Source organism: Anabrus simplex, chromosome 7, assembly GCF_040414725.1.
Source record: "Anabrus simplex isolate iqAnaSimp1 chromosome 7, ASM4041472v1, whole genome shotgun sequence".
NCBI classification, from domain to species: domain Eukaryota; kingdom Metazoa; phylum Arthropoda; class Insecta; order Orthoptera; family Tettigoniidae; genus Anabrus; species Anabrus simplex.
This window is the reverse complement of record NC_090271.1, coordinates 155,734,379-155,760,182: the sequence shown is the minus strand read 5'-3', so window position 1 is coordinate 155,760,182 and position 25,804 is coordinate 155,734,379. Positions and strand designations below refer to the sequence as shown.

Genomic DNA, 25,804 nt, shown 5'->3' with positions numbered 1-25,804 from the left:
TATTTAGGGATTTTGGTCATTTGTGTGGCTGTTAAATGGTAACAGTTGATTGTGACAGTAACTTAAAGCATTGAATTTGCATTTTACTCTACAGATATATCCACCAGCCCTACAAAATATTTTTATTTTCGACAAATGAAATCCGTTGACCGTGAATGATTATGTTGTGGTTATTCGAAGTTGTTATTGCGTGGATCTGTTTTGCTTGGCTTATGAATACAACAATTTGATCTTGCTATCAATTTAGAGTTTATTTCGTTTCTTTGGTATATCGTGTGTTCGCTGTACTCCGCGAACTATAATTTTACTCCTCATTACTCTGTTGTTGCACGTGCTTGCATCATTTTTGTTATAATGGCTAGGCTATATTCAAGGCCAAATGAGGCCGATATCCTTGAATTTTCAGATGATTTAGACAGTAATAATGACCTTCTTTTGCCGAAAGGGATTCCCGTTATGTGGGAAGTTACACAGTCACAGCTGCTCACCGTGCATCGGACTGCGAGGACCTGACATCGATGACAGTTACGTTGTACAGTGAATAACTTTGTGCCATGCTTCATGGGCAAATTGCAGCACACACATGATATTGATATCAAATTATTCAGAATTAAATGTTATTTCTTTCAGGTCTAAGAGTAAAGAAGAAAGACGCAATAATGTCTGATTTTTCTGTCATTGAACACCATAATTTTATTTTTTAAAGTATATTTTCAAACTTTACAATGGTGAAAAATGAAAGTATCCTCCTATTCAATACATCATAATATTGAATAGGAGGATACTTTCATTTTTCGCCATTGTAAAGTGAAAACCGTCAATACGGAATGATTCTAATATCTTGTAATATTTTCAAAGTTTAATAATTTTTTTTGGGCATTACCAATAATAATACACAAAGGGCTTCCAGGTCGGAGAGGATGAGAAAGTTCTGGGAGAAGAAAAAGAAGAAATTAACTCAAATTTATTGATTTAAGTGCTCCAATGTGGGCGTAAAATATGTAAATAATAATAATTTCCTGTATTAGTGTGATTTATTTTATTTTAATACATGTTAAACTGTTTACGTGTTGATTTTTTGTAATTTGGTTGGAAAATCACAAAAAATTAGTTTGAGCTTCTTCGGGCAAACCCCTGCATATAGGCTGAGTGCGAAAGGGTTAAGTATCTGCGTGCAAAAAGACTGAAATATGCAGGAGCACCATTATGCCTGAAGTAGTGCTGTCAGCGGGATACTAGTGATATGTCTTCTAAGTAATCAGACAATATAGTATGCAAGAAATCTCTCTAGTTCTGTTCAGTAAGCCTGTCCGGTAGATTGCTGGGTTCCATGATAATTGAGGGTTGAAAACCCACAGATAATAGAAAACCGCAGATATACTGCAAATGAGTGGAAAATAATGTTTAACAAGGCATTTACTGTATTAAAATTCTATAAAGTTGAACCACTTGATTTGAAAAGACATATTATCAATTGTAATTCAAATTAAGTTACAGAAGTTACAGTAGGTCTTCAATACTTATGGTCGTCCAAAGTATGCATAGTACTCATAGTTTCTTTTCACACAATCACTTCTTGTCATTACACTGTAGATGAAAAGTATTCTTGTATTGATTTCTGCTTCAGTGAAGCCACTTCTTACGTATACTACTATGAATTTTCTGCAGAACCAGCTTATAGGCGAGGGAAGCATCTTCTTGTTTTTCCAGGTAGTCCATCAACCGTTCAGCCCACTGAAGTGCAATCCACGACTGATAAGCTTCTCCGGAATGAGACGGATGTTGCTGTCTTCGTCACTTTCATTAGCTTCGTCAATTTGCCCTTGGGCTCGTCTCGCAGTATCACTGTCACTCAAAACCTCATGACCGATTTCAGTTCAGTCAACTTCAAAACCCCTCTGAAATGCTGTCCCTGTTGACGTTACTACATCTTGGGGTAGAGTGAAAGGCAGTCGCTAACACAGCTACTGAAAATTTTTCACCTTCTTCGAAATTGAGGTCTGCTTCCACAATCTCTAGAATTAAGCCTATGTTTTTCCATGGCTGTGGTGGATTCCTTCACTGTATGCCATGTCTTTGACACTTCATAAATGGTGCAATGCAGAAGGCCTCCGCGTCAGCCATTTTAATATGCAACTTTGGGCGGGTCAAGCACTCAAAACAGTGGTGTCACCAGTGGGCCCGTCCGCTCCCTCCTGCCGCACTACGAGCCTGGGTGCAAGGCCAGCTCCCTCTCTATTCTTTCCGTGGTGACGCAGGGCCTAAGTGGAAGCCACGAGAACGATTAACCTGGAGCGTTTTATATTGTGAGGTTTCTGGATGTATCCAGCTTCTGGACTGTTCTGGAATGGCTGGTCCTCTTATATAAAGTAGGTAATCAGGGGCAAGGGAGTGAGTTGAGCTTAGACAGTGAACTGAGTGCAGTCAGTCTGAGTGTGAGTTGACAGCCTGTAGAAAATGTTCTGTCCGTGGAACTGAGTATTCTTTCTGAGTGAGTGTCAGCATGTAAGGGTCTCTTGGGCCAGTCACTGTGTAGAAAACGTGTGCTCTAGTGGCGTGAAAGAGAACACTGGGTATCGGCATGGGACAGTAAACAGAGTTTCTACAGGAGTGAATGAGCAGCGTTACCACATCCTGAACTGCGAAACTGTCATGTGTGAACTGAGATAGCGACAACAAGAGCAAGTGTGGAACTGAGTGTGACTGTAAGTGTTACCGAACAAAGATCGAGTGTGAATTGGTGTGAATGAACACTCAGAACTGAGAGAGAGCGTGAACTGTGTCATTGTGAATTCTGTACTGTGTCGTGTAAGTTATGGTCCTGGTATACCTGTGTGTTTTTGTGTTATTAGTTAAGTAGTTAATTAATAAATGTTAGAAGTTTGCTACCAGTTGTAATCCTTATTTTTCTACCCTGCCAACACGTAGTAAGAGTAGCGTTTAGCACACCCAACTGTTTCCAAAGTGACCTGAAGATCATTGCCCTCATCAATGACCTTCTGTAATAGGCTTCCTCTATCCAGGTTTTTTTTTTTTTTTTTTTTCATGGCAGCAATTACTTCTTAGTTCATGGGTTGAATCAGAGCAGTCACATTAGTGGGCAAGTATTTCACACGTATCTCTTTGTCGTCTGCTTGTAACGTGTCTTTGTTTAAGTTAGATGGTGCATTGTCTAGTAGTACAGACCTTTCGTTATTGAATGTTCTCGCACTTGCAGTACAAAGCAAGTATTGAACCATCTTTTAAAAATGGTACAATCCATCCAGGCTCTTGTTTGATTGAAGTAGGCTATTGGAAAGTAATGTTTTTCTGTCCCGTTGAAGCATCTTGGGTTCTTAGCTTTGTCTATCACCATAAGCTTAAGTTTGTGTGACCCCGTGCCATTAGTACAGCACAACACTATTATCCTCTCTTTCTTAGACTTACAACCAGGTGCACTTCGTTCTGTTTTGGAAGCTAATGTCTTTGTTGGAAGACACTTCCAAAACAACCTTGTTTCATTGGCATTATAGATTTGCTCCAGTAATAAATTTTCCCTAGCAACAACTTCCTTCAAATTGCTACAAAACTCAGAAGCAGCTGTGTTATCCCCACTTAACATTTCCTCTTGATTTGTGATCTCTCGGATCCTGTGATATTGTTTACAGTGTGTTAACCACATGGACGATGCATTGAATTCACCTTCAATTCTTAATTGTTTGAAGAAAAATTGTGCCTGTGTAGCAAATATTTCACCAGACACTCTTCTGCTCTCTTCTGTTGAAATCGTTCTAACATAGCTCTATCAAGTTGCAAGTGGACATTTTCATATTTTTTCGTTTCGATAAACCCTTTGGATGAATCAGAACTGCTTCCAAAATTAATTATTTTGTCTTTGTTCTTTCAGATGTCCTGGATTGTTGTTTCATGTACACCATAAGTGAAAGGCAGGTGGCATGAAGAGCTGCCTTCTTCAAAGTACGCACAATTTCAAGCTTCTGGTTTATCATTAGCACCACCGTGTTTTTGTTTTTCAGACATGGTTCAACACTAACAAAAATCATTAGTACAGTATTTACTGCAGGCACACACTGTCCAGACTGAACCTGTACACAGAACCAGAACAAGAACAATAGAAATGGTAAAGGTCACTGCATGATTATCTCCATTGTGTGAGGCAGGAGAGGGAGGAAACACTGTGTTATCCCTTCAGAGGTATTGTACAATCAAACACAAAGGTAGTGGTAGCACGTTGAAATTGTCTAGAGGAAAAAAGTCAGTTTCTTCCTCCGTTTTTTTTTTTTTTTTTTTTTTCAATTAGCTTTACATCACACCGGCACAGTTAGGTGTTATGCTGACGATGGGATAGGAATGGGAAGGAAGCAACCATGTTCTTAAATAAGGTACAGCACCAGCGTTTGCCTGGTGTGAAAATGGGAAACTACAGAAAACCATCTTCAGGCCTGCCGTTAGTGGGGTCCAAACACATTATCGAATGCAAGCTGAAAGCTACATCACCCAAACCACACCGCTACTTGCTCGGTCATGCTATTTATTGTGGATGATCCGCCTTCAGATAATCGAGAGTACTTGTGTAACATTTATAACTTGTGTCCCACATTTTATTCTGGCAATCAGAGCAAGTTGCATGCACTCTGTAATTACACGTTTGGACAACTTTGTAATTATGCATTTCCAGACCCACACTGCTATACATTTCTCTCTCTCTCTATCTCTCTACATGACAAACGCATTCCTGAAATTTTGCTGATGAGTTTTTATACATCTTGTAATTAGATGCTAGCAAGTCGATGACTCCTGGCAACTGCACGGTTGGAGTGTCTCCAGATGTTTCTGTTTTCCTCAAATCCTTTCATTTCTTCAAGTGACATATTCATTGTATCTGTGACGAAGTCTATTCATCTTGGTGCCAGCCACCTTTGTCTCAGAGTTCCTTCCACTTTTCCAAGCATAGTTTTTCCAAGGAACCAGACCATCTCATAATATTACATACTCATCATCATCATCATCATTTCCCTTTATCCAGCTGTAGCCGGGTAGGGGCAAATATGGTTCCTCTCCACTTTCTTCGGTCTTTCCACCACTCCTCCTCCAACACTGTGTCCCAGTCCAGGTTTCTTTCTATAATGCTGCGTTGGATGGTATCCTTCCATCTCAATCGTGGTCGTCCACAGCCTCTCCTTCCTTGGATTTGCATTTCCATCACCTTTTTTGGCATTCTTTCATCGCTCATTCGCTTTATGTGCCCAAACCATCTTAGTCGGCTCTTCTCTATTCTATCCATTTTTTCTACTCCAATTTCTTCCCGGATTTTCTCATTCCTTATTTTGTCTCTTCTACTCTTCTGTATCATACTCCTCAAGAATTTCATTTCGGCTGCCTGTATTCGACTCTCATCCTTCTTTGTCATTGTCAAGTTTCTGCTCCGTAAGTTGTTATGGGTACGTAATACATCTTGTACGTAGTATCCTTTGCTTCCATTGGCACATCTTTGTCCCATAACATATTTCTTACACTATGATAGAAACAATTTCCAGCTTGAATCCTTTTACTAATCTCAGCATCCAGTCGAGCATTCGCCATTAATTCACTCCCCAGGTATTTAAACGTTTCCACTACTTCCAAGGGCTTGTCTGCAAGTCTAATCTGACCTTTCCCTTCTTTCTCCCCTCTAGTCATAACAAGAGTTTTACTCTTTTCTACACTTATTTTCAATCCACATTCTTCAATCTTCCCATTCACCACATTCAACTGTTCTTGAACCTTCCTGTCGTCTTCTCCCCAAATCACAATATCATCTGCAAATAACATCATGTTCATTTCTCTTCCTCCATATGCTGCTTTTGCCGTTCTCATGATGTCATCCATTACTATTGTAAACAGGATTGGTGATAGAACACTTCCCTGTCTCAGCCCGCTAGTGATTTTGAACCAACTTGTCCTGCCAACTTGTGTTTGCATGCAATTACAACATTCCTTATACAATGCCATGATCATTTTTATAAATCCCTGTCCAATTCCTTTTTGCACCAGACTGTCCCAAACTTTCGTCCTAGGGACACTGTCATATGCCTTTTCAATATCAATGAATGTCATCACCATATCATTCCCGTACTCCCAATGCTTTTCCATTAGTTGTCTCATAATGAAAATGGGCTCTATTGTTGACCTTCCACTTCTGAAACCAAACTGATTTTCCTGTATCTGCTTATCAACCCTCAACCTTATTCTACTTTCCAGTATCCTTTCCATTATTACATACTATTAACTTTTAATGTTTCCGTATTTTCACTATAAAGATTATAAGACAGTTCACAGAAGTCCCACCTTACAATAAAAACATCAGTTTAATTAAAATCAGTTAGTACATGTTTCGTCCTTATATCGGGGACATCATCAGATATAGCTTAAATACCATGTAAAGCTAAAATATTCTTGGCAACTGCAGGGTGGAGTGTCTCCAGATGTTTCTGTTTTCCTCAAATCCTTCCATTTCTTCCAGTGAAATGGATAAAATTATATAAAGGCTAAAATATCAAGTCCTTGCTGTCTAAAACTCTTTCGTTGATTGCAAAATAAGGCACCAGCTTAGGCTCTTCTTAAAATGGATTATATTGATTTAGACATTGTAATATTATATTATGAGTTTGGAGATTCTTGACTTATGCTGTGTGGGACGTTGTGTGAAATCATGCTCAAGCTAGGCTGTTAAAAGTTAAGGTATTGAAAGAACATATATCGTCTCTAGCTTAAGTTCATTTGTCCACGTGTTGCTGTGGAGAGTCTGTTGTGCCTAACGGAGTGTGTTCTACACACTGTTCTCTCAAATTTATCTAGGCCTTTAAATGCTGCCTTGCCAAATACTAACCTTCGGTAAACTTTTGGACTGCTAGAGTCGCCATAACTGACGATTGTTGTCAGCAGACAGAAATTATTACTTTGATAACTTCTGTATTTATCTTGATATCTGGTTGTGAAACTCTTGTTAGAATTTTGTTCTTCCTAACATTAAAATACAGTTTCCATCCCTTCACCCTATTCTTTAATTTTCCTTATGATGTCCTCAAAATCATCCTTCTTTTCAGTTACGAAAGTAATGTTATCTGCATACTGCAGGTTTATATTATGACCAGATGTCTTAAATCCATGAGTGGCCTCATCCAATTAAGCTTTTCGCATTATCTACTCGGCATATAAGTTGAACAGGTAGATGCTATTTAGTTCTTCTTCTTCTTCTTCTTCTGTGTTGTACCATATTTTTTTATGTACCTTTCGTACAGTTTGTTGATATTTCAAATACATTGCAGTATTCTTTGTCAAGGTGTTTGAAGTATTGCTACTTGATCCAAGGTAATCAGTCTCCCCAGGCAGATAAATCAGCTGTGAAAATTGTTGTTTGGTGTCTCGCCTATAAATAGTCTCATCTGCCTCCAGCTGATGTTAGCCCGCCGCTGGTCCTCTTCAAACGTCTGGAATGTACATGTCATTTGGCAGACAGCTGGGAGTTACCATTGCTGTTACAGAACTTGAGGGTTCATCCTGTATTTTCATGCTTTAACCTGCATATTGTAATATGTGTATAACAGGCATCCAAGAATAATTGCTCACAAATTTTTATTCTTAGATCAGGGAATGGCTGCTAAAATCTTGGTTCTATCAAGTGAAATTTTGTGTCTTGCTTCAGAGGAATACTTGGCTATAGGTGAAATGCTCATGTCTTGGTTCTTAGTGCGACGGAGATGTTCATTAAGTCAGGTAGAAATCAGACGCTTTGTTTCACCTGTACTGCAGCTTCATTCAGTTTGGTAAACTCCAGGGGCCTGTAATTCTATTATGTCTTTGACTGGTGGCAGATAACTGGTTAACTTCCAGTGTGGTTTGTACATGGTCTTGATGTCATATTTATTTAGTATCTTCGCAGTTCTGTCAGCCAGAGAGCGAGGAGGCTAATTGAAGGCGAGGTACAACAACTTTGTCGTTGATTTAGCTGCCTGAGGAGACTGATTACCGTCAATCGAGTAGCGATACTTCAGTTGCCTTGACAAAGAATACTGCAGTGTATTAAAATATCTGCCAACTGTACGTAAGGTATATAAAACAAAAACATGGCTCAGCCTGGAAGAAGAACTAATTCAACAGACCGTCGAAGCTTCACATCTATGGTAGTTAAAGTTATAGTATGCAACCTTGTCTTACCCCCTTACTGATTGATTGGGAATCATTTCATGTTATTCCTAACCGTGGGTTCTTGTCCTAAATAAAGGTTATGCATCAATACAATGAGACGGTGTGGAATTCTCATCGTTCTGAGCACATCCCGTATCTTCCCATTATTTACACAATTGAAGGCCTTTATATAGTTCTTATTAATACAACTTCTCCCATGAGGAGGCTGCCACAAGGACAAAGTATACTGTATTTATTATATTTATTATATTCTAATTATATTTAGACAAAGAACATGTGCTCCTTCTGGTATGCTCTCTCTCTGTCATCCAACACACATCACTAATGATGTTCCCTGCCTCTTTAAAACCAGCTTGAGTGTTGGACATTTTGCGCTCCATGTAAAGCTTTAATGTTCACTACATGATCTTGAGCATAATCTTCTTATCATGTGATAATAGTGCTGTTGTACAATAGTTTGTACAATACATCAGATCTCCTTTCATTGGTATTGGAATATATGGTAGATGGATTGTTTCTAATCAGTGGCCCATGTTGCTGTTTTCGACATCTGCTGGCATATTGTTGTCAGAACTTTGCTAGATCCTTCTTCTATAGCTTGCCATATTTCATCTGGAATTCCATCAATTCATTGGGCTAATGACTTAGAGTATGCCGGACTTTTTCCAACACTTGAGGTTCCAGGTCAAATTTAACCTCTTCTGCTGAATTATGAACATTTGCATCTTGATAATACAAATCATCGTTATACTCTTTCCATCTGCGTTGGTGATCCCTACTCCCATCATATTTCATTTGTCCATTTGCATCCTTGAATATTCAGTTCTTGATTGAAATTTCATTCTCAGAGAGGATATTTGCTGGAAGAATTTTCTTGCATTGCCTTTTTTGTTCTCCATTTACATGTCAGTGCAGATGTTATAATATTGATTTTATTCCTTCAGTCACTTCTGAAATTGTCTGTTCAGTGTTTTCATTAATTCAGCGTCCTTCAGAATTTTAGCTTCCCTTCTCCTTTCAACTAAAGTGACAAGTAACATACAGTTTTTTTTTCCTTTAACCATCAATAACCATTAATAAATTATATTTTCACAATGTTCATTTCACACCACATTTCTTCTGGTTCTCCGTTGGGGGATTTAAGGCTTCAAAATAATTCTTAATTGATTTACCAAAATCTGCTGGAATGTTTCCTACGTTATATGTTGAAAGCTGGAACTCTTAGAATTTCATCTCAGTTTGACTAGTAATTTGCATTTCAATAATTCTTGATCTGATCCACAGTCTGCACGTGGCCAATTCTTTTCTGCTTGAATGGCGCTTCTCCATCTTGTAGAACCAATAATACAGGGTGTTTCAAAAAGGACTTTACTACTTTGACAGCTCATAGTTATTTATTCATTTTACTTACAGACATGGTTTTGGTGTCATCTTGACTGACAATAGATCAAGTTTTACCTTAACAGGTTGAATATGACCTCCTCCATCATTCATGGGGCACACACCCCATCGGAAGTCAATTTCTTGCCAAACTCGCTGCAGCATGTCAGGCATGACTCGTTCAATTGCGATGCAGATTCTGTGTCTGAGTTCTGGTAGAGAAGCTGATAACGGTGGAAAACAAACACTGCATCTTTGACTAATCCCCACAAGAAAAGTCAAGAGGTGTGAGTCCGTTGAGCATGTGGGCCATGCAATTGGCGCGCCTCGGCCAGTCCACTTACCCGTAAAACGTACATTCAGGAAATCCCGGATGTCAGAGTGATAGTTTGGCAGTGCGCCATCTTACATAAAGTGTACGCTGCGTTCTTGGTCATCAACGTCAGTATGGGGGATTGGAAAGTTGTCCAGATAATCTAAGTAGGCTATACTGTACCGTTTATGCTCAATGCACAAAACGCATTCAATTTTGAGCTATCACATTCATGTTCTGGGACTTGTCGGGGATTTTCACTGCCCATAATCCTACAGTAGTGCCTATTAACTTTACCGCTTAAGTGAAAAGTCGACTCGTTGCTAAAGATAATCTTTCCAATGAAATGTTCATCTTCTTTCAACCGATGTAACATGTCCACACAAAAGTCCGTATGGGCAATCTTATCAATTGTCTTCTTTTTAGTTCTTGTGTCATTGTGAACTTGTATGGTTTGAGATTCAACAATTTTCTCAATACACGCCAAATAGTTGTATGTGTGACGCCCAGCTCTCAAGAAGCACACCATGTTGATTTTCGAGGACTGTGCTCAAAACGTTGTCTCACTTGCTCTACAACATCATAGGATTTCTTATGGCTTACTGAATATCCTGTTTCAATAAAACACTTACGCCACTCATAAATAGTAGGCCTACTGGGAGGATCTTCACCATACTTTATATGAAAATTACATTGCCGACTTTGATTCTTCAAACCAAACCACACAGCGAGCACGCTCGGGATTGGTAAAGGCAGCCATCTTTGCTGCAACTGCAGCTAGCACTTGCAGTGGCGCAATTCTATACTAGTGTACCACGTGAGTCAAAACTTGATCTGTTGTCGGTCAAGATGACACCAAAACCATGCCTGTAAGTGAAATGAATAAATAACTATGAGTTCACTAATAGTTATAAATTTCATTGTGTTCCGTATTGAAGTGGGATTACAGTAAATTAAGGTTTTCAAAGGTCCACCTATTCAATACAATAATATTTCATTGTGAGTCAATCATGTCATACGGGTACTAGTTTCGGCATCTGTAATATGCCATCATCAGCTCTAGATGCAAATTGAACAATTCCATGTACATACCTAAAGCCACCAAAAACACATTTTAAAACACATTATAAAACACATCACTATCAACTACAATGTTGCATGATATGAGTTAAAATTATGGTACAATTGAAATGCTGCAGTATAAAATTCATAAAATTTTGACAATTCAGTTGTAAAGTTATTATGTAATGTCCAGCCTGTGTATGTCCAGGTTAAGTAAAATCTATACTATTTTATGTTGTCTATATGAGTTGGCACTTGTTCACTTGAATTAGGTGGTTCCAAAGAAGGTTAATTGGTCATATGAAGATCGTAATATGACTTGAGATTGAGATTCCCACTTCAGTTTGAAACCTGAGGAAGAAAATAGAAGGTCAAATTAGGCGGGGAAGATGGTGGAAGCAATGTATGGAAGCAATCATTGCAGTTGATAGTAATGTGTTTTAAAATGTGTTTTAGGTTGCTTTAGGTATGTATATGGAATTGTTCAATTTGCATCTAGGGCTGATGATGGCATATTACAGATGCCAAAACTAGTACCCGTATGACATGTGATTGACTCACAATAAAATATTATTGTACTGAATAGGTGGACCTTTGTAAACCTTAATTTACTGTAACTATGAGTTGTCAAAGTTGTAGTTCTTTTTGAAACACGCTGTATAATCAATTTGACATCCAAATGTATGGACGATTCGGCTGCTTAAAACGTGTGTAATGAAGGGGTCATTGGAAACTTTGGAACATGTGATTTGATTGATAGATTTCGGCAGTTCAAAGAACTTTGATGTGATAATTCAGAGGAAACAGAATTCTTAAATTATTAAGAATGAATATTACTTAAGTCCACTTATTTTTCTGCCTATTCTTACTAATTCTGCAAAATTATGAATTGTAATTACGTCATAAATTTTATCTTTTCAGGCTGAATCAGTTAAAAAGAAGAAGAAAAATAAAAAGAGAAAATCTGACGTCCTGGAGGAGCAGGCTGATGGTGAGTGACTGCACTTGGGTATTTAAAATGGTTTTGTGTTTACTCTGCATTTTTTTTTTTTAGTGACAATTATGACATACCGTATTTCACGGCATAATCGTCGCACTTTTTATACCAAAATTTTCGAAAAAAATTGTAGGGTGCGACCATTATACGATGAATATTTAATACCAGTATTTGTATTACTCGAAAAATGTATTTATAACTAAATTGTATTTGATACAAATTTAAGATGCACGTAATACTTGCGTTTATACATCAAAATAATTAAAATAGTCTAAAACAAAATTCATAATTTTTTGCAACAATTCGGCGAACGTTTTTCCAACCTGAAAATAAAAATGAACGTATTAAGTTAATTTGTCATTAATTTGAGTATTAAAGTTAAAATATTACACTTGCAAAAAATTATCGCTTTGTTGTGAAATGCGGACTTACCGGTACGCAATTTATTCCAAATCTTCGGTGTCGCTATCGCAGGTTTCGCTATCTGATGCGCCGTCCTCACCTCTGTTAATACCAGTATCAGATTCTTCGTCTCCCTGCCACACTGCGTCATCTTCAGAACCGTCTAGTGAATTCGAAATCCCAGTCCTTTTGAAGCTCTTGGAGACTAGTTCAGGTGGTATAAGATCCCAACTCTTCTTCACCCACGAGCATAACAAGTCCAAGGGTGGACGCCTGAAATTTCCGGCGGGCGTCAATTGCTGATCGCCGCTCATCATCCACTCATTGTAAAATCGACGTAAGTGGTCTTTAAAGGGTTTATTAACACAAACGTCTAGTGGCTGCAAAGCAGATGTTAGGCCACCAGGAATGACTATCTGTCGTGTCTTATTTGTAGTGAGAATTTGCTTCACTTCGTTCACGAGGTGACCTCGGAAACTATCTAAAACAAGCAGAGCTGGTTGTTTTAGTAGTGCACCAGGTCTTCTATTCCACACAGTTTTAACCCAGTCCATTCCAGAGCAGCCAATACTGTTAGGCAGCAAGGAAGCATGCAACAATTTATCAGTTTAGCTCGTTGGTTGCGACACACTACTGCACTTGCGCAAAGCTCGCAAACCGGAGCTCTAGCTAGCGCGGTGTAGATCTACTGTATAGTTGATTGTATTCCGAGACGTCAGTAACAAACATTCATTTTTTTCAATTTCTTTTAAACATACGGTAATTAGGTTAATATTTCTTCCCAGTTATTGATGATTTTACATTACATTACTGACGAGTTTATAAAATAAAACTTTAATAGCATTGGATAATAATTATCTTGACTGCTTGGATAAAAGTTTTCATCCCATGCCCGGACACTTATGACGTAGTAGTAAGATAAGAGTCTAGCGATGACAACTGAGACATCGTAAATAATTCGGCTGAATAATTCCGTGGAAATCTGCGTTATCGTCGTGGATTTCACTTCGTGCGCAATAACACAGGAGCCGGCCCCATGGTGTAGGGGTAGCGTGCTTGCCTCTTACACGGAGGCCTCGGGTTCAATTCACGGCCGGGTCAGGGAATTTTACCTGTATCTGAGGGCTGGTTCGAGGTCCATTCAACCTACCTAGCCGGTATTTCCTGGCGACGTTGCCGATAAACGATAACTTACAGCCTTACGTATTTCAAATGGGAACTCATAATATGTAGGTGGTGAATAAATAGTACACTGTCTCGCGACCACATTGTCAAACTGCCGATAGCCTACCGGTAAGCATAATATGTAGGTGGTGAATAAATAGTACACTGTCTCGCGACCACGTTGTCAAACTGCCGATAGTCTACCGGTAAGCCATGCGTCGTACATATACCGGTATTATTTATTTATACGTTGTGCAACATGTCGCAAACGTGACTGTGTTGCCAAATTGCCCATAAACCATACACGTATTTAAATTGCGCATTCATGTGCAACTTACATTGCAGTTCCATTTTCCTTTTAACCAGATTAGTGAACAAAATTTGGACGTGCGACGATTATGTAATTAAAGGTTTAAAGTCCGATTTTTGTATTGAAAATAAAGGATGCGACGATTACGCGGTGGCGACGATTATGCCGTGAAATACGGTATTAAAAGATATTACAATAGAGATAAAAATCAGAAAACACATTCCATTTAGTTGTCAGATGGCGTATTGTTAAAAACTTATGGAAAGTTGAGCAGTGGTAATGGTCGTTGGTTCTTGAAGTTATAAAATATTGATTTTCATTTATTTGCTTAAAAATATTGGAGAATTTTGATATGGTCTGGTTCCTTTTGAGATAATAGTAGTTGGAAATGTTGGTGCCGTAGGCTATGTCTTTATAGGCGTCATTAGACCATCTTCTTTGATGTGGTAAGAGTTTGTAATGGGTATGGCTCTTTGCTGTTGGGCGTGTTGTGGTGAGCGTATTAGTTGGAAGGGAACGTTGTTGTCATTCGGTGGATAGCCAAAGATATAATGAGTTCCCTTCAACCGCTGGGATGTTAGCTTACGTTGAGAGTTTTAGAGTATATCGTCAAATAATTATCATACTTTTAGACTCTTTTTTTTGCTAGGGGCTTTACGTCGCACCGACACAGATAGGTCTTATGGCGAGAGACTCCAATATTATCACAAATATTGTCAAATAACAGCCTACTACATTTTATATTGTAATAGTATTTAACAATCTCCAATACATTTTAAATGACATAGTTTTTAACAGCATTCATAAATTATTCCTAATCGGGTACCTGATCTACCTAAGATGAAAAATGTGGCTGATGATGCCTACTATTGATAGACGAAACATGTACCATGTAATATATTAATTTCATGTTAACAACTCTGATAAGGACAATGTCCTAATTTTTAAAATTGTATTGTATTGAATAGGTGGATGAATAATAAAGCATTCAATTGTTATTTAATACATACCACTTATATTAAAATTATAAAATCCTTTTAATAACAACCACCTACTCAATACAATATATTACTCATTGAATTATAAAATAATCATGAGGTGTCTTAAATAAAGGAACATGTTTCGTTCGACATAGCGAACATCATCAGCCTTAATTTACAAAGATTAGGTCAGGGGCCTGAGCTGAATGATAAAAATTGTTAAAAGAGTGACAATGCCATAATAAAAAGTAAAATGATAACATTAGACTTGAAATTGTAACAATATGTACTGATTAACAGCAAGTATTTGTAGAGGAATACTTTGAACGATGGTAGTCTATAAAGTTAAAACAAACATGAGGTTGTTAAGGTAAAAAGATATAGATATAGTGGATCTTAAAATATATGTCAATGCGTGAAGCGTGGATTAATTATTGACTATGGAGTTCTTAAATTGAGCAAAACAAAAGTTGAAATAGAGTTTATTGAATAGTACGAGTCAAAGTGAGTCAGTTAAAAGGCGCATGGCGACGAAACTAAGGTTGAAATGACGTGAACTTCAGTAGTTAGGAATTCTGTAGGAGAGCCAACACAATGCCAGAAGGAAATACAAGTTGAACTAGTCCGTATTTACACGCTAGCAGTAAAATTAATCTTATACAACGTAGGACACCAATGTGGACTCGTTAAAAAGTAACTATAAACTTGAAAGTAGGGAGAGTTCCGGCAAACCAGAGATGGATGGAGCAGATTATGGCACAATTAGAGTTAGAAATCCTTGGGACTAGTGTGAGGTGTTCGCTATCGTTGGCTGCGCGAATCAAACTGGCGAGTAACCTTATTGCTGCTTCTAGTGTTGTATGTATGCATACGTAGAGGCGGGGAGTGAGTCATGTGAGGAGGAGGGGTGACTGATTCCTTAGGCGGGTCGGGTATTCGTGGAGGGGGTGTCGCATGAGAGGGCAGTAGAGTAGTAGTTGTTGTATTATTAACAGTTGTATAATTAAAGATTCTCGTAAAGTTATTATTATTTGTATTGAAAAGAGAGAGTAGTTCTGGAATTTTCTGGATTACTGGACTTTTAATTTCTGAAGTATCATTTAAATTTTGATGTCCGTTAAAATGCTGGTCTAGGAATATGTAAATGTTCTCAAACTCTGTCATAAGTTTACTTTTATTGACGTATTTCAAGATTTGAAGGTCTTTTTCAATTGTAGTAAAACTGTGGCCAGTCTCTTCCATATGGGTGCTCATGGCGGAATACTTTTTATGTTTCGAAGCGTTGTAGTGTTCAAGGTATCTGGTCAAAAAGCTACGTCCAGTCTGTCCGATGTAGGAGAATCCACAATGGGTGCATTTAAGCCTATAGATACCAGAGTTCGAGAATTTATTGTGATTAATGTTAACTATATTTGAATTGAAGAATATATTATGGTTCGTATATCGGGTTCTATAAGCGATATTAATATCATATTTCTTTAGAGGGTTAGTAACTTGAAATAGGCCTGGATTTGTGTAGGTGAAGGGAGCATATTTCGTTTTTTTAGGCTTGTCCGGAATCAATTTCGTTGCGGTTTTTAATTTTATCTTGTTAATGATTTTATTAATCATTAAGGGGTTATAGCCGTTAATTCTGGCCAAATCCTTAATATAGTTTAGTTCTTTTTTGCGATTTTCAGTTGTCAGCGGGATTTTTAATGCTCTATAGACAAGACTAAAAAATGCAGCCTGTTTATGAGATTGCGGATGTAAGGAATCGTTTCTTATAGTGATGGGGGCACAAGAAGGCTTTCTAAATATTTGAAAAATGAACTTATTATTCTCTCTTGAAACGTTTAAATCCAAAAAGTTTAGAGAACCATTGATCTCGTCTTCCTTAGTGAATTTGACATCATTGTCAAGCTCATTAAGGGATGTTAGCACACTATGACTATCGTTTTTCTGTGTATCTATAATGGCAAAAGTGTCATCAACATACCTTAACCATAATTGAAGACCATTAATATTATTGATTATTTTGTTATTTTCCAAATCATCCATAAAGATATTAGCTAGAATGCCCGAGATCGGGTCACCCATTGCTAGGCCCTTTTGATAATATATTCTATTATTGAAGGTGAAATAGTTGTTATTAAGTACAAATTCTAACAGACTGATGAAATTATCTATTTCGCATTTGCTAAGGTTACTTTGTTTTAAAAGGTTTGATTTAATAATCTTGACAGTTTTGCTTACCGGAATATTGGAATACATATTGGTAATATCATAGGATACCATTATATGATTATGCTCCTCCTCACGTGACTCACTCCCTGCCTCTACGTATGCATACATACAACACTAGAAGCAGCAATAAGGTTACTCGCCAGTTTGATTCGCGCAGCCAACGTTAGCGAACACCTCACACTAGTCCCAAGGATTTCTAACTCCAATTGTGCCATAATCTGCTCCATCCATCTCTGGTTTGCTGGAACTCTCCCTACTTTCAAGTTTATAGTTACTTTTTAACGAGTCCACATTGGTGTCCTACGTTGTATAAGATTAATTTTACTGCTAGCGTGTAAATACGGACTAGTTCAACTTGTATTTCCTTCTGGCATTGTGTTGGCTCTCCTACAGAATTCCTAACTACTGAAGTTCACGTCATTTCAACCTTAGTTTCGTCGCCATGCGCCTTTTAACTGACTCACTTTGACTCGTACTATTCAATAAACTCTATTTCAACTTTTGTTTTGCTCAATTTAAGAACTCCATAGTCAATAATTAATCCACGCTTCACGCATTGACATATATTTTAAGATCCACTATATCTATATCTTTTTACCTTAACAACCTCATGTTTGTTTTAACTTTATAGACTACCATCGTTCAAAGTATTCCTCTACAAATACTTGCTGTTAATCAGTACATATTGTTACAATTTCAAGTCTAATGTTATCATTTTACTTTTTATTATGGCATTGTCACTCTTTTAACAATTTTTATCATTCAGCTCAGAGCCCTGACCTAACCTTTGTAAATTAAGGCTGATGATGTTCGCTATGTCGAACGAAACATGTTCCTTTATTTAAGACACCTCATGATTATTTTATAATTCAATGAGTAATATATTGTATTGAGTAGGTGGTTGTTATTAAAAGGATTTTATAATTTTAATATATTGTCCTCAATACGGTTCTATTATGAGATTAATTACATGTACATACCACTTAGTCGAGCAGCTCTTCTTCTTTCTCACAATTCTTCCCAGCCCAAACATTGCAACATTTTTGTTACGCCACTCTTTTGTCGGAAATCACCCAGAACAAATCGAGCTGCTTTTCTTTGGATTTTTTCCAGTTCTTGAATTAGGTAATCCTGGTGAGGGTCCCATACACTGGAGCCATACTCTAGTTGGGTTCTTACCAGACACTTAAATGCCCTCTCCTTTACATCCTTACTACAACCCCTAAACACCCGCATAACCATGTGCAGAGATCTGTACCCTTTATTAACAATTATATTTATGTGATTACCCCAATGAAGATCTTTCCTTATATTAACACCTAGATACAATGATCTCCAAAAGGAACTTTCACCCCATCAACGCAGTAATTAAAACTGAGAGGACTTTTCCTATTTGTGAAACTCACAACCTGACTTTTAACCCCGTTTATCAATATACCATTGCCTGCTGTCCATCTCACAACATTATCGAGGTCACGTTGCAGTTGCTCACAATCTTGTAACCTATTTATTACTCTATAGAGAATAACATCATCTGCAAAAAGCCTTGTCTCTGATTCCACTTTACTCATATCATTTATATATATAAGAAAACATATTGTCTTGAGATCTAAATGCACTTGTCCCTCCTACTTATGGTTATTGGGCAATTGAAATGGTATGGTATTTCTGCCTCAACAATCAGCACATGCAAGTCTCTTCCTTGTCAAGTTTAACTGAACTACCTGACTTCGACCTTATCAGCGACGATCTGATTATGAATAGAATGCTGCAAGATATGCTGGAAAATCCTGCGGTAACTTGTGAGTAAATTGTCACTGGTAGCATTCCCGGGCAAGTAGAATTCTCACAATGTACACTAATTAGAACACACTACGACCCTAACGAAAGGTTTGGAAAGAGCCCTGTTCAGAACAATTATCTTCGTGGCTACTTCAGAATTCCTATGTAAAATCCCTCTCTTTTTTTCCTTGGATTCAAAATAGTACAAATATTCACAAGGAATTCCCGTATGTCTGCAGAATGATATTAAGAGAAAGAATGACATGGTCATTTGTAAGGAAAGTGTTCTGGAACGTGTAAAGTGTCCGTTTAAGACAAGTGGACGAGACTGTGGGCGATGTCCGCTGTCTAAAATTGGAGTTGTCCACTGAAATGAGGCTTATTTAACAGTTGGTCTTATGTAAAATAAAATCGGTTCCGTGGAAAAATGTCCTTATGGGGAAGTGTCCGCTGAATCAAGGTGTCCATTAGGGCAGGTTCGACTGTGTATACACACGAAGTTACAATTTTTTTTCACCATCATATTATTTGTCTACCGAGTGAGTTTGCTACTCCAGGCTGTTAAACCAATTTACCATGAACTTTCTGACTGTAAGTTACATAGTAAGACACAAATTCTAACTAGAGTTCCAAAAATGTGTTCAAGAGTTCCAAAAAATGTGTTCTAAAAATCTGTGTTTGTTGGCTATCAGGCTCTAAAAATTTCATAGATGAATGCTGTTATCTGCTTCAATGATGGAGCATCCAGTAGGTTTAAGGTATTGGAACAGCTAGGTGTAACAGTGGTTCATATATGAAGACAGCATTACTCGTCATGGACAGACAGCAAGTATTAGAAGCTGAAATTTATGCCCAAGAGGTGCATAAGGATGCCAGAGTGAAGATAATGAGTGAAAGGAGGAAAAGGAGGATGAGGAAAGTAAGGATCATGATGAATATGGAGTTGAGAAAGCTTCAAGCTGTGAAAGGTCAATTTTAACTTCATGAAAAGTTTGTTTTGTGTTTTGCTGAAAATGACATTTTTCCAATACAATTTTTTCTGGAACCATAAGAGCAGTGAAACTCAGCATACTGCTTTAAGTACCTAATAGATGCAATAAAGGCTTACAAAAAATATGTATGTCCAACCCTTGTCCCATTACTGTATGGGGTCGAGTATGAAGTGAGATGAACCTTCGTAGTTAATGAGATGGAATGAATGATGTGATATATAGTAATAGGAAGAAAGAGGGTGAAACCCAGTACTGGCACATAGCCTACTCCTGTCGAATAGCAGCAAGAGATCTGCTCAAGGCTTAACGTCTCCATCTGACGGATGAACCCCCATCAACAGCGTCTATTGCCCTCACTATAAATGAACACTGCAGAGAGGTTTGGAATTGAATCCAGACTTTTGTTATGCAATCTAATGATTAGAAATGGTATACTACCACGTCTCCTACCCTGCCGGCCAACATTCTGATGGTGAAATTTTTTCAACCAACGGTACTCAAACTGGCTAACCACAGTGTCAGACCATATAGACTTGACGTCTTAATGATTGTGGCTACCAGACTTACAAAAAGTATCAATTTTCCCAAAATATTAGTTGCATGGCACAAACCACAACCAATTCCTTGAGGGGAAAAGTATTTTCTTTTTAAGAACCCATTTTAATAAGGCACAATAAATATCTGGATAGCATTTAAGTCTTCGTTTCAGGTAATAATGTTATTAACTTGCATTAAAAATAATTAATGTAATTTCTTATTTGGAAATTATACCTGAAGTTGATGAAGAAATTTTAAACGATCCACACGTCAGTTCTCTTTAGTATCTCCAGCATCTTGTTCTTTCCAAATGGAGTACATACTACTTGGGCTGAGAACATACTCCCATTAAGAGCTCATACTCTTGGCATAATCTTTGAGTAAGAACTCTGTTTTTCATTACACCCTCTCCATGGTACTGTGGCCCTGTAAGGTCTTCGTCAACCAAGTGACCACTGCTCGGCTGCATGAGGTGGAGCGTGGTCAGCGCAAGGATTTCTCTTGGCAGTTATTCTTGACTTTCTAGACCAGGACCAGTATTTCACAATCTGATGGTTCCTCAGTTTTTCTCACGTAGGCTGAGTGGACCTAGAACCTGCCCTCACATCCAGGTTACAATCTCCAATCTAACTGGGAATTTAACCCAGATCATCCCAGAAAGAGCCAGGTTTGCTACCCCCTAGACCAGCATAAAATAGCTATGTTTAGCAACAAAAAAAAAAAAGAGCATTTCCCTATAATTTTCAAATGTAAATTTTTATATCAAAAAGGACAGGGCAGTTAAACATTTATTATTTTCCAGCAAAGTTAGAATACCCTAATTCCTCCTCCACTTCTTCTGTTCTTCCTCCTCTGATTTGCTGCGTCCATAATTAATGACAAGTTCTTCCACTTCATAATGAAACAGGGTCTTATATTTCTTAATCCTATGATTATTGTGTTTCTACCCACGTCTGAAATTTTTCGCTATTCATAGCCCCATGGTAGTCCTGATTTCTCTTCAAATTTGTTGCAAATATTAAATCAGCACCTGCAAGAATTTTGATGTTTAGCATGAAGTTATTTGTTCTAAAAATGTATTCCCTAAAAATACACTGAAGAAAATGGAAATCGCAACACCCAGAAGGAGTGGTGCTACATTGCTGCAATTGAACATGCAGGGCGAGTGTTCGGTTGTGATTTGACAATTACACTTTCAGGTCCCTCTGACTGCAAGTTTGGACAACAATCAATACAGGATGTGCCCACCACGAGCTGCAATACATTGATGATTAAAGTATGAAGGCTTTCACGGCCGGTGTCAATATAATAAAAATCTTCCGGGCTGCTATGCCGTGGTCCACTCCTCTCGCTTCTCCCAGATGTTTCGACTACTGCTGCGGTAGTCATCTTCTGTGGCGTTGTGTAGATACGCTCTCCTGTATCTCGCTGGCGACTGCGAAAGTTGTTTGGGAAGCAGCTGTATTTATATGTAAGTGTGTGGCCTCCAATTGGTTCACGCTGTGCAATCCGACATCTGATTGACTATCTAAAAGCACGACCTCCGATTGGGTCGCGCCGAGTAGCCTGACATTTGGTTGGCTATCTGAGCACACGACCTCTGATTGGTTCGCGCTGGGCATGGATTCTGACTGGGTCGCTCCGAGAAGTCTGTCGTCTGATTGGATCTCGGAGTGCACGACCTCCGATTGGGTCGTGCCGAGCAATGGATCCTCTGGTTGGTTGACTGTAATGTCTCTGATCTTAGTAAACTTCGGCCGTACGTTATATAAAGGGGTGTACCAGGCCTTGCTGAGTTTCAGTCCTTCCTCCTTTCTATTATAGTTATCCGGATGTTTATGTATTTCGATTGCTTCCTGTAGAGACGGGCGTGAAAGTGGGATGTTGTGGCCAGTATGTCAGTATCCTCGTAACGGATCTCATGCTTTCCATCAAGCAGTGCATGCTCCGCTACTGCTGATTTGTCGTATTGCCCCAAGCGACAATTCCTTTTGTGCTCCGTCAGGCGAGTATTGACACTTCTGCCAGTCGTGCCAATATAAACAGCTCCACAGCTGCACGGTATCCTATAGACCCCAGTAGATGTTAGAGGGTCACGTGGATCTTTGGCAGAACGTAACATGTTTCGTAGCTGTTGGGTCGGCTGAAAAATGGTTTTAACTTTGTGACGTTCAAGGAGCCTTCCAATACGAAACGTGACGTCCCGTATATACGGCAAATAAGCGATACCTTTCTTTCTGGGTTCTTCTCGCTTACTATTCGCTGGCTGTCTTCTGGGGTGGAGTGCTCTCCTGACCTCTTGTACCGTGTAGCCATTGGTTTGTAAGGCTAGATCAAGATGCCGTAGTTCCTTCTCGATGTACTCTGCTTCACAGACACGAAGGGCGCGATCCACCAAAGTCTTCATCATGGCGCGCTTCTGGCCAGGATGGTGATTCGAATTTTTGTTTAAGTATCGGTCTGTGTGTGTTGGTTTTCGGTATACTTGATGCCCTAGGGATCCATCATTCTTCCTCTTCACCAGCACGTCCAGGAAAGCTAATTCTCCATCCTTTTCCTTCTCCACAGTGAATTGTATACGAGGATGAATACTGTTCAGAGAGGAGGTACTTGACGGTTTTCGTACACATGTTGATAGCGTGCTCTTCTCTGTCGGCGAGGCATGTTTGACGGGGAACACTTCACTGCACAGACTGCAAGTCAACTACGCTACACCAGAGTCCGTATATTGGAGTTGATTCCTCCGTGACCAATCACATGGGGAGACCTGTAGCAACAATCCAATGGGTTTGAAACTTTAATTGTTAGCATACCTACATGGCATCGTTCCATATCTTGAAAATCAACACAAACGACCAATGCCTTTATGGTGTTGCAATTTCCATTTACTTAAGTGTATATTACCTTCTTCAGGTATGTTAATAGACAAAAATTGTGATTTGTGTTGAATGGCTGAAAGAGATTTCTGATTTTAAGTGAAAGCAACTTAAATGCAGCAAAGTCACCTGATGAAGTCACTGCCCTAGACTAAAATTTGTCATGAATGTACTTCAGTTTAATATATCTAGATTAGAAGCCAATGATCACTTGCTTTAATTATACAATAAACACTTATTTTAATATCTTACAATGAAATGTACCTGCTACAAACCACCCTGCAAATGATTCCTAACTAAAACATTATACAACCGTGAGAAACTGAACCTATATCAGGCACTAAGAAATTAGAAGCTTAGAAAGTAATTGCCAGCCAGCAATCATACATACAATGATACACTGGCTGAGATGTAGATTGTCAAGTACAGAGCAAACCTAATAAATAGGCCTGCAAGTAATTTGCTCATGCCAATATACAGTAATATTACATGAAAATACACTGGAAACATTTCAAGTGATAAACCTTTCTAAAGTTAATCTTTGGCAGAAAATGAATACCTACAGTTTTTTGGAATGATCAAGAGACCCCTTAACAGTGGAGAAGGCAAAGTCAGGAACCAGTGATAGAACCTAGCAAAATATCGTGCCAGTCAATTTCAGCTTAGAAGAACAGGAAAATGAAGTAACATACCAGGTACGAAACCCATTTCCATTTCAGCATGAACAATAACTAGTCTTCCTCCCTTACAAATAGGTCGATGAATCACTCCTTCAACATAATGTCCAGATTTCTGTGCTTTATTCTAGGAGTATGTGGGTTATCCCTTCTTGAAATTTGTTATTACTCTTTGGACTGATGTGCAACCACACGATAATACACACAAGCAAATATATACACATATGCTACAAGTCAATAAGTATACACAAACGGTAAGTCTGAAAACAGTAACACCATAAAGTCAATACAAGGTTATGTTATATTCGGTTGAACATGAAATTTCCTTCCATTTCAACTCATTCTCATTATGTCAGAAACTTATCATAGAATCAAGATTAAAATAAATTCTTACCCCCTATAATGTTGTTACTCATGCTATCATAACCGTATCACTGTAGTGCATAGGCACCGTCTGCTATGTCTTCTTTTTTCAATTCCTTGTAGATATTTACGTAGCCTTCTTCCCTTTTTGGAGGAGTTCTTGCAGATTTTTTGTGCTTCTTAGACATCATAATTAAATTCTACATCAGAATTGGACTAAATAAGACTGTTATTAATAAACTGCTGCATTTGTAATTTCACACCTACTATGTTATTAAGTGCATTATTCGAACATGCTAAAATTCTGCGTACCTGGTATTATCAAAATTGATTTACAGTCCTACAGAAAAAGACAAGAAAACATGCATTACTTATTCATGCAGATGTAATAATAGTGACTTTTCACAACACGGCAGCAGACACACATAATTTTGTAAGTCACGAAAAAGAAATTACTAGCCTGTACCTACATTAGCATCGTATTGGCAAGTAGGGTCCCTAAGCTGTGTTGTAGTTGTACAATTCAATCACAAGCTCCACAACGTGATCACAGGCTATCTGGGACTAAAACTTAGGACATCCACTTTAAACTTGCACTACAGAGGGTAATGCTCGTGTAGCACCCAAGTAGCATTTACATTTCATAAAATATGTAAATATACTTACAAAGTTAAGCACCTCAATATTCTTGACAATAGATAACAAACGACAATGCAAGAAATAAACATGAAAAATCTGACCACGTCAATATAATATATGGCATACCCCTTTACCAACACATAACATAAATTTCAACATGGGACATATACTGTTTATATCTCCTTATTCTCTACTAGCACAGAATTTTCATGTCACATTATTAAACTTAATAATTTTTTTGCTAATTGTTTTACGTCGCATCGACACAGATATGTCTTATGGTGGCGATGGGATGGGAAAGGCCTAGGAATGGGAAGGAAGCGGCCGTGGCCTTAATTAAGGTACAGCTCCAACATTTGCCTGGTGTGAAAATGGGAAACCACGGAAAACCATCTTCAGGGCTGCCGACAGTGGGGATCGAACCCACTATTTCCCGGTTACTGTATACTGGCCGCACTTAGGCGACTGCAGCTATCAAGCTCGGTAAACTTAATAAATTAGCTTCTACCACGACCATTTTCATCAACACTACATTCGGACTCGGTCCGTCTCTTGCCTCATGTCCAAACTCACTGCACATTTATACACCAAAAAAACTTACTGGAAGCTAGTCAAAATAATGGGATCCCATACCTATGCCATATAACTTGCTACACTATATCGTAGTAATCTGTAGTGATTGATTCCAGGTAATTGAACGTTGAGGTTAAACACCACCATACCTCGTTCATCTTCAGTAACTTAAGTCACAAGTTCTTGGTTTGTTGTTTCATATTGTAATCATACTCACGCTGCACTTCGCCAAGTACATTGTCGTAGCCCTTCATAGTGTATAAAACATTTAGTGTAGATATTCTTTATGTGGATCTCTCACACTGCACTGTCCCAAGCAGACCTCCAAAGGCGAGACCAATCAC

General features: G+C 38.3%; 1 protein-coding gene across 2 annotated transcripts in view; it reads left to right on the top strand.

Moving 5' to 3' along the window:
• Positions 1-25,804, top strand: part of Nop56 (Nop56 ribonucleoprotein) — a 247,786-nt gene that overhangs the window by 184,683 nt on the left and 37,299 nt on the right. For both annotated transcript variants that reach the window (XM_067150776.2, XM_067150774.2), the window contains exon 9: positions 11,864-11,933. In XM_067150776.2, coding sequence (XP_067006877.2) covers positions 11,864-11,933 — 70 coding nt within the window. The remainder of the gene's footprint in view (positions 1-11,863; positions 11,934-25,804) is intronic.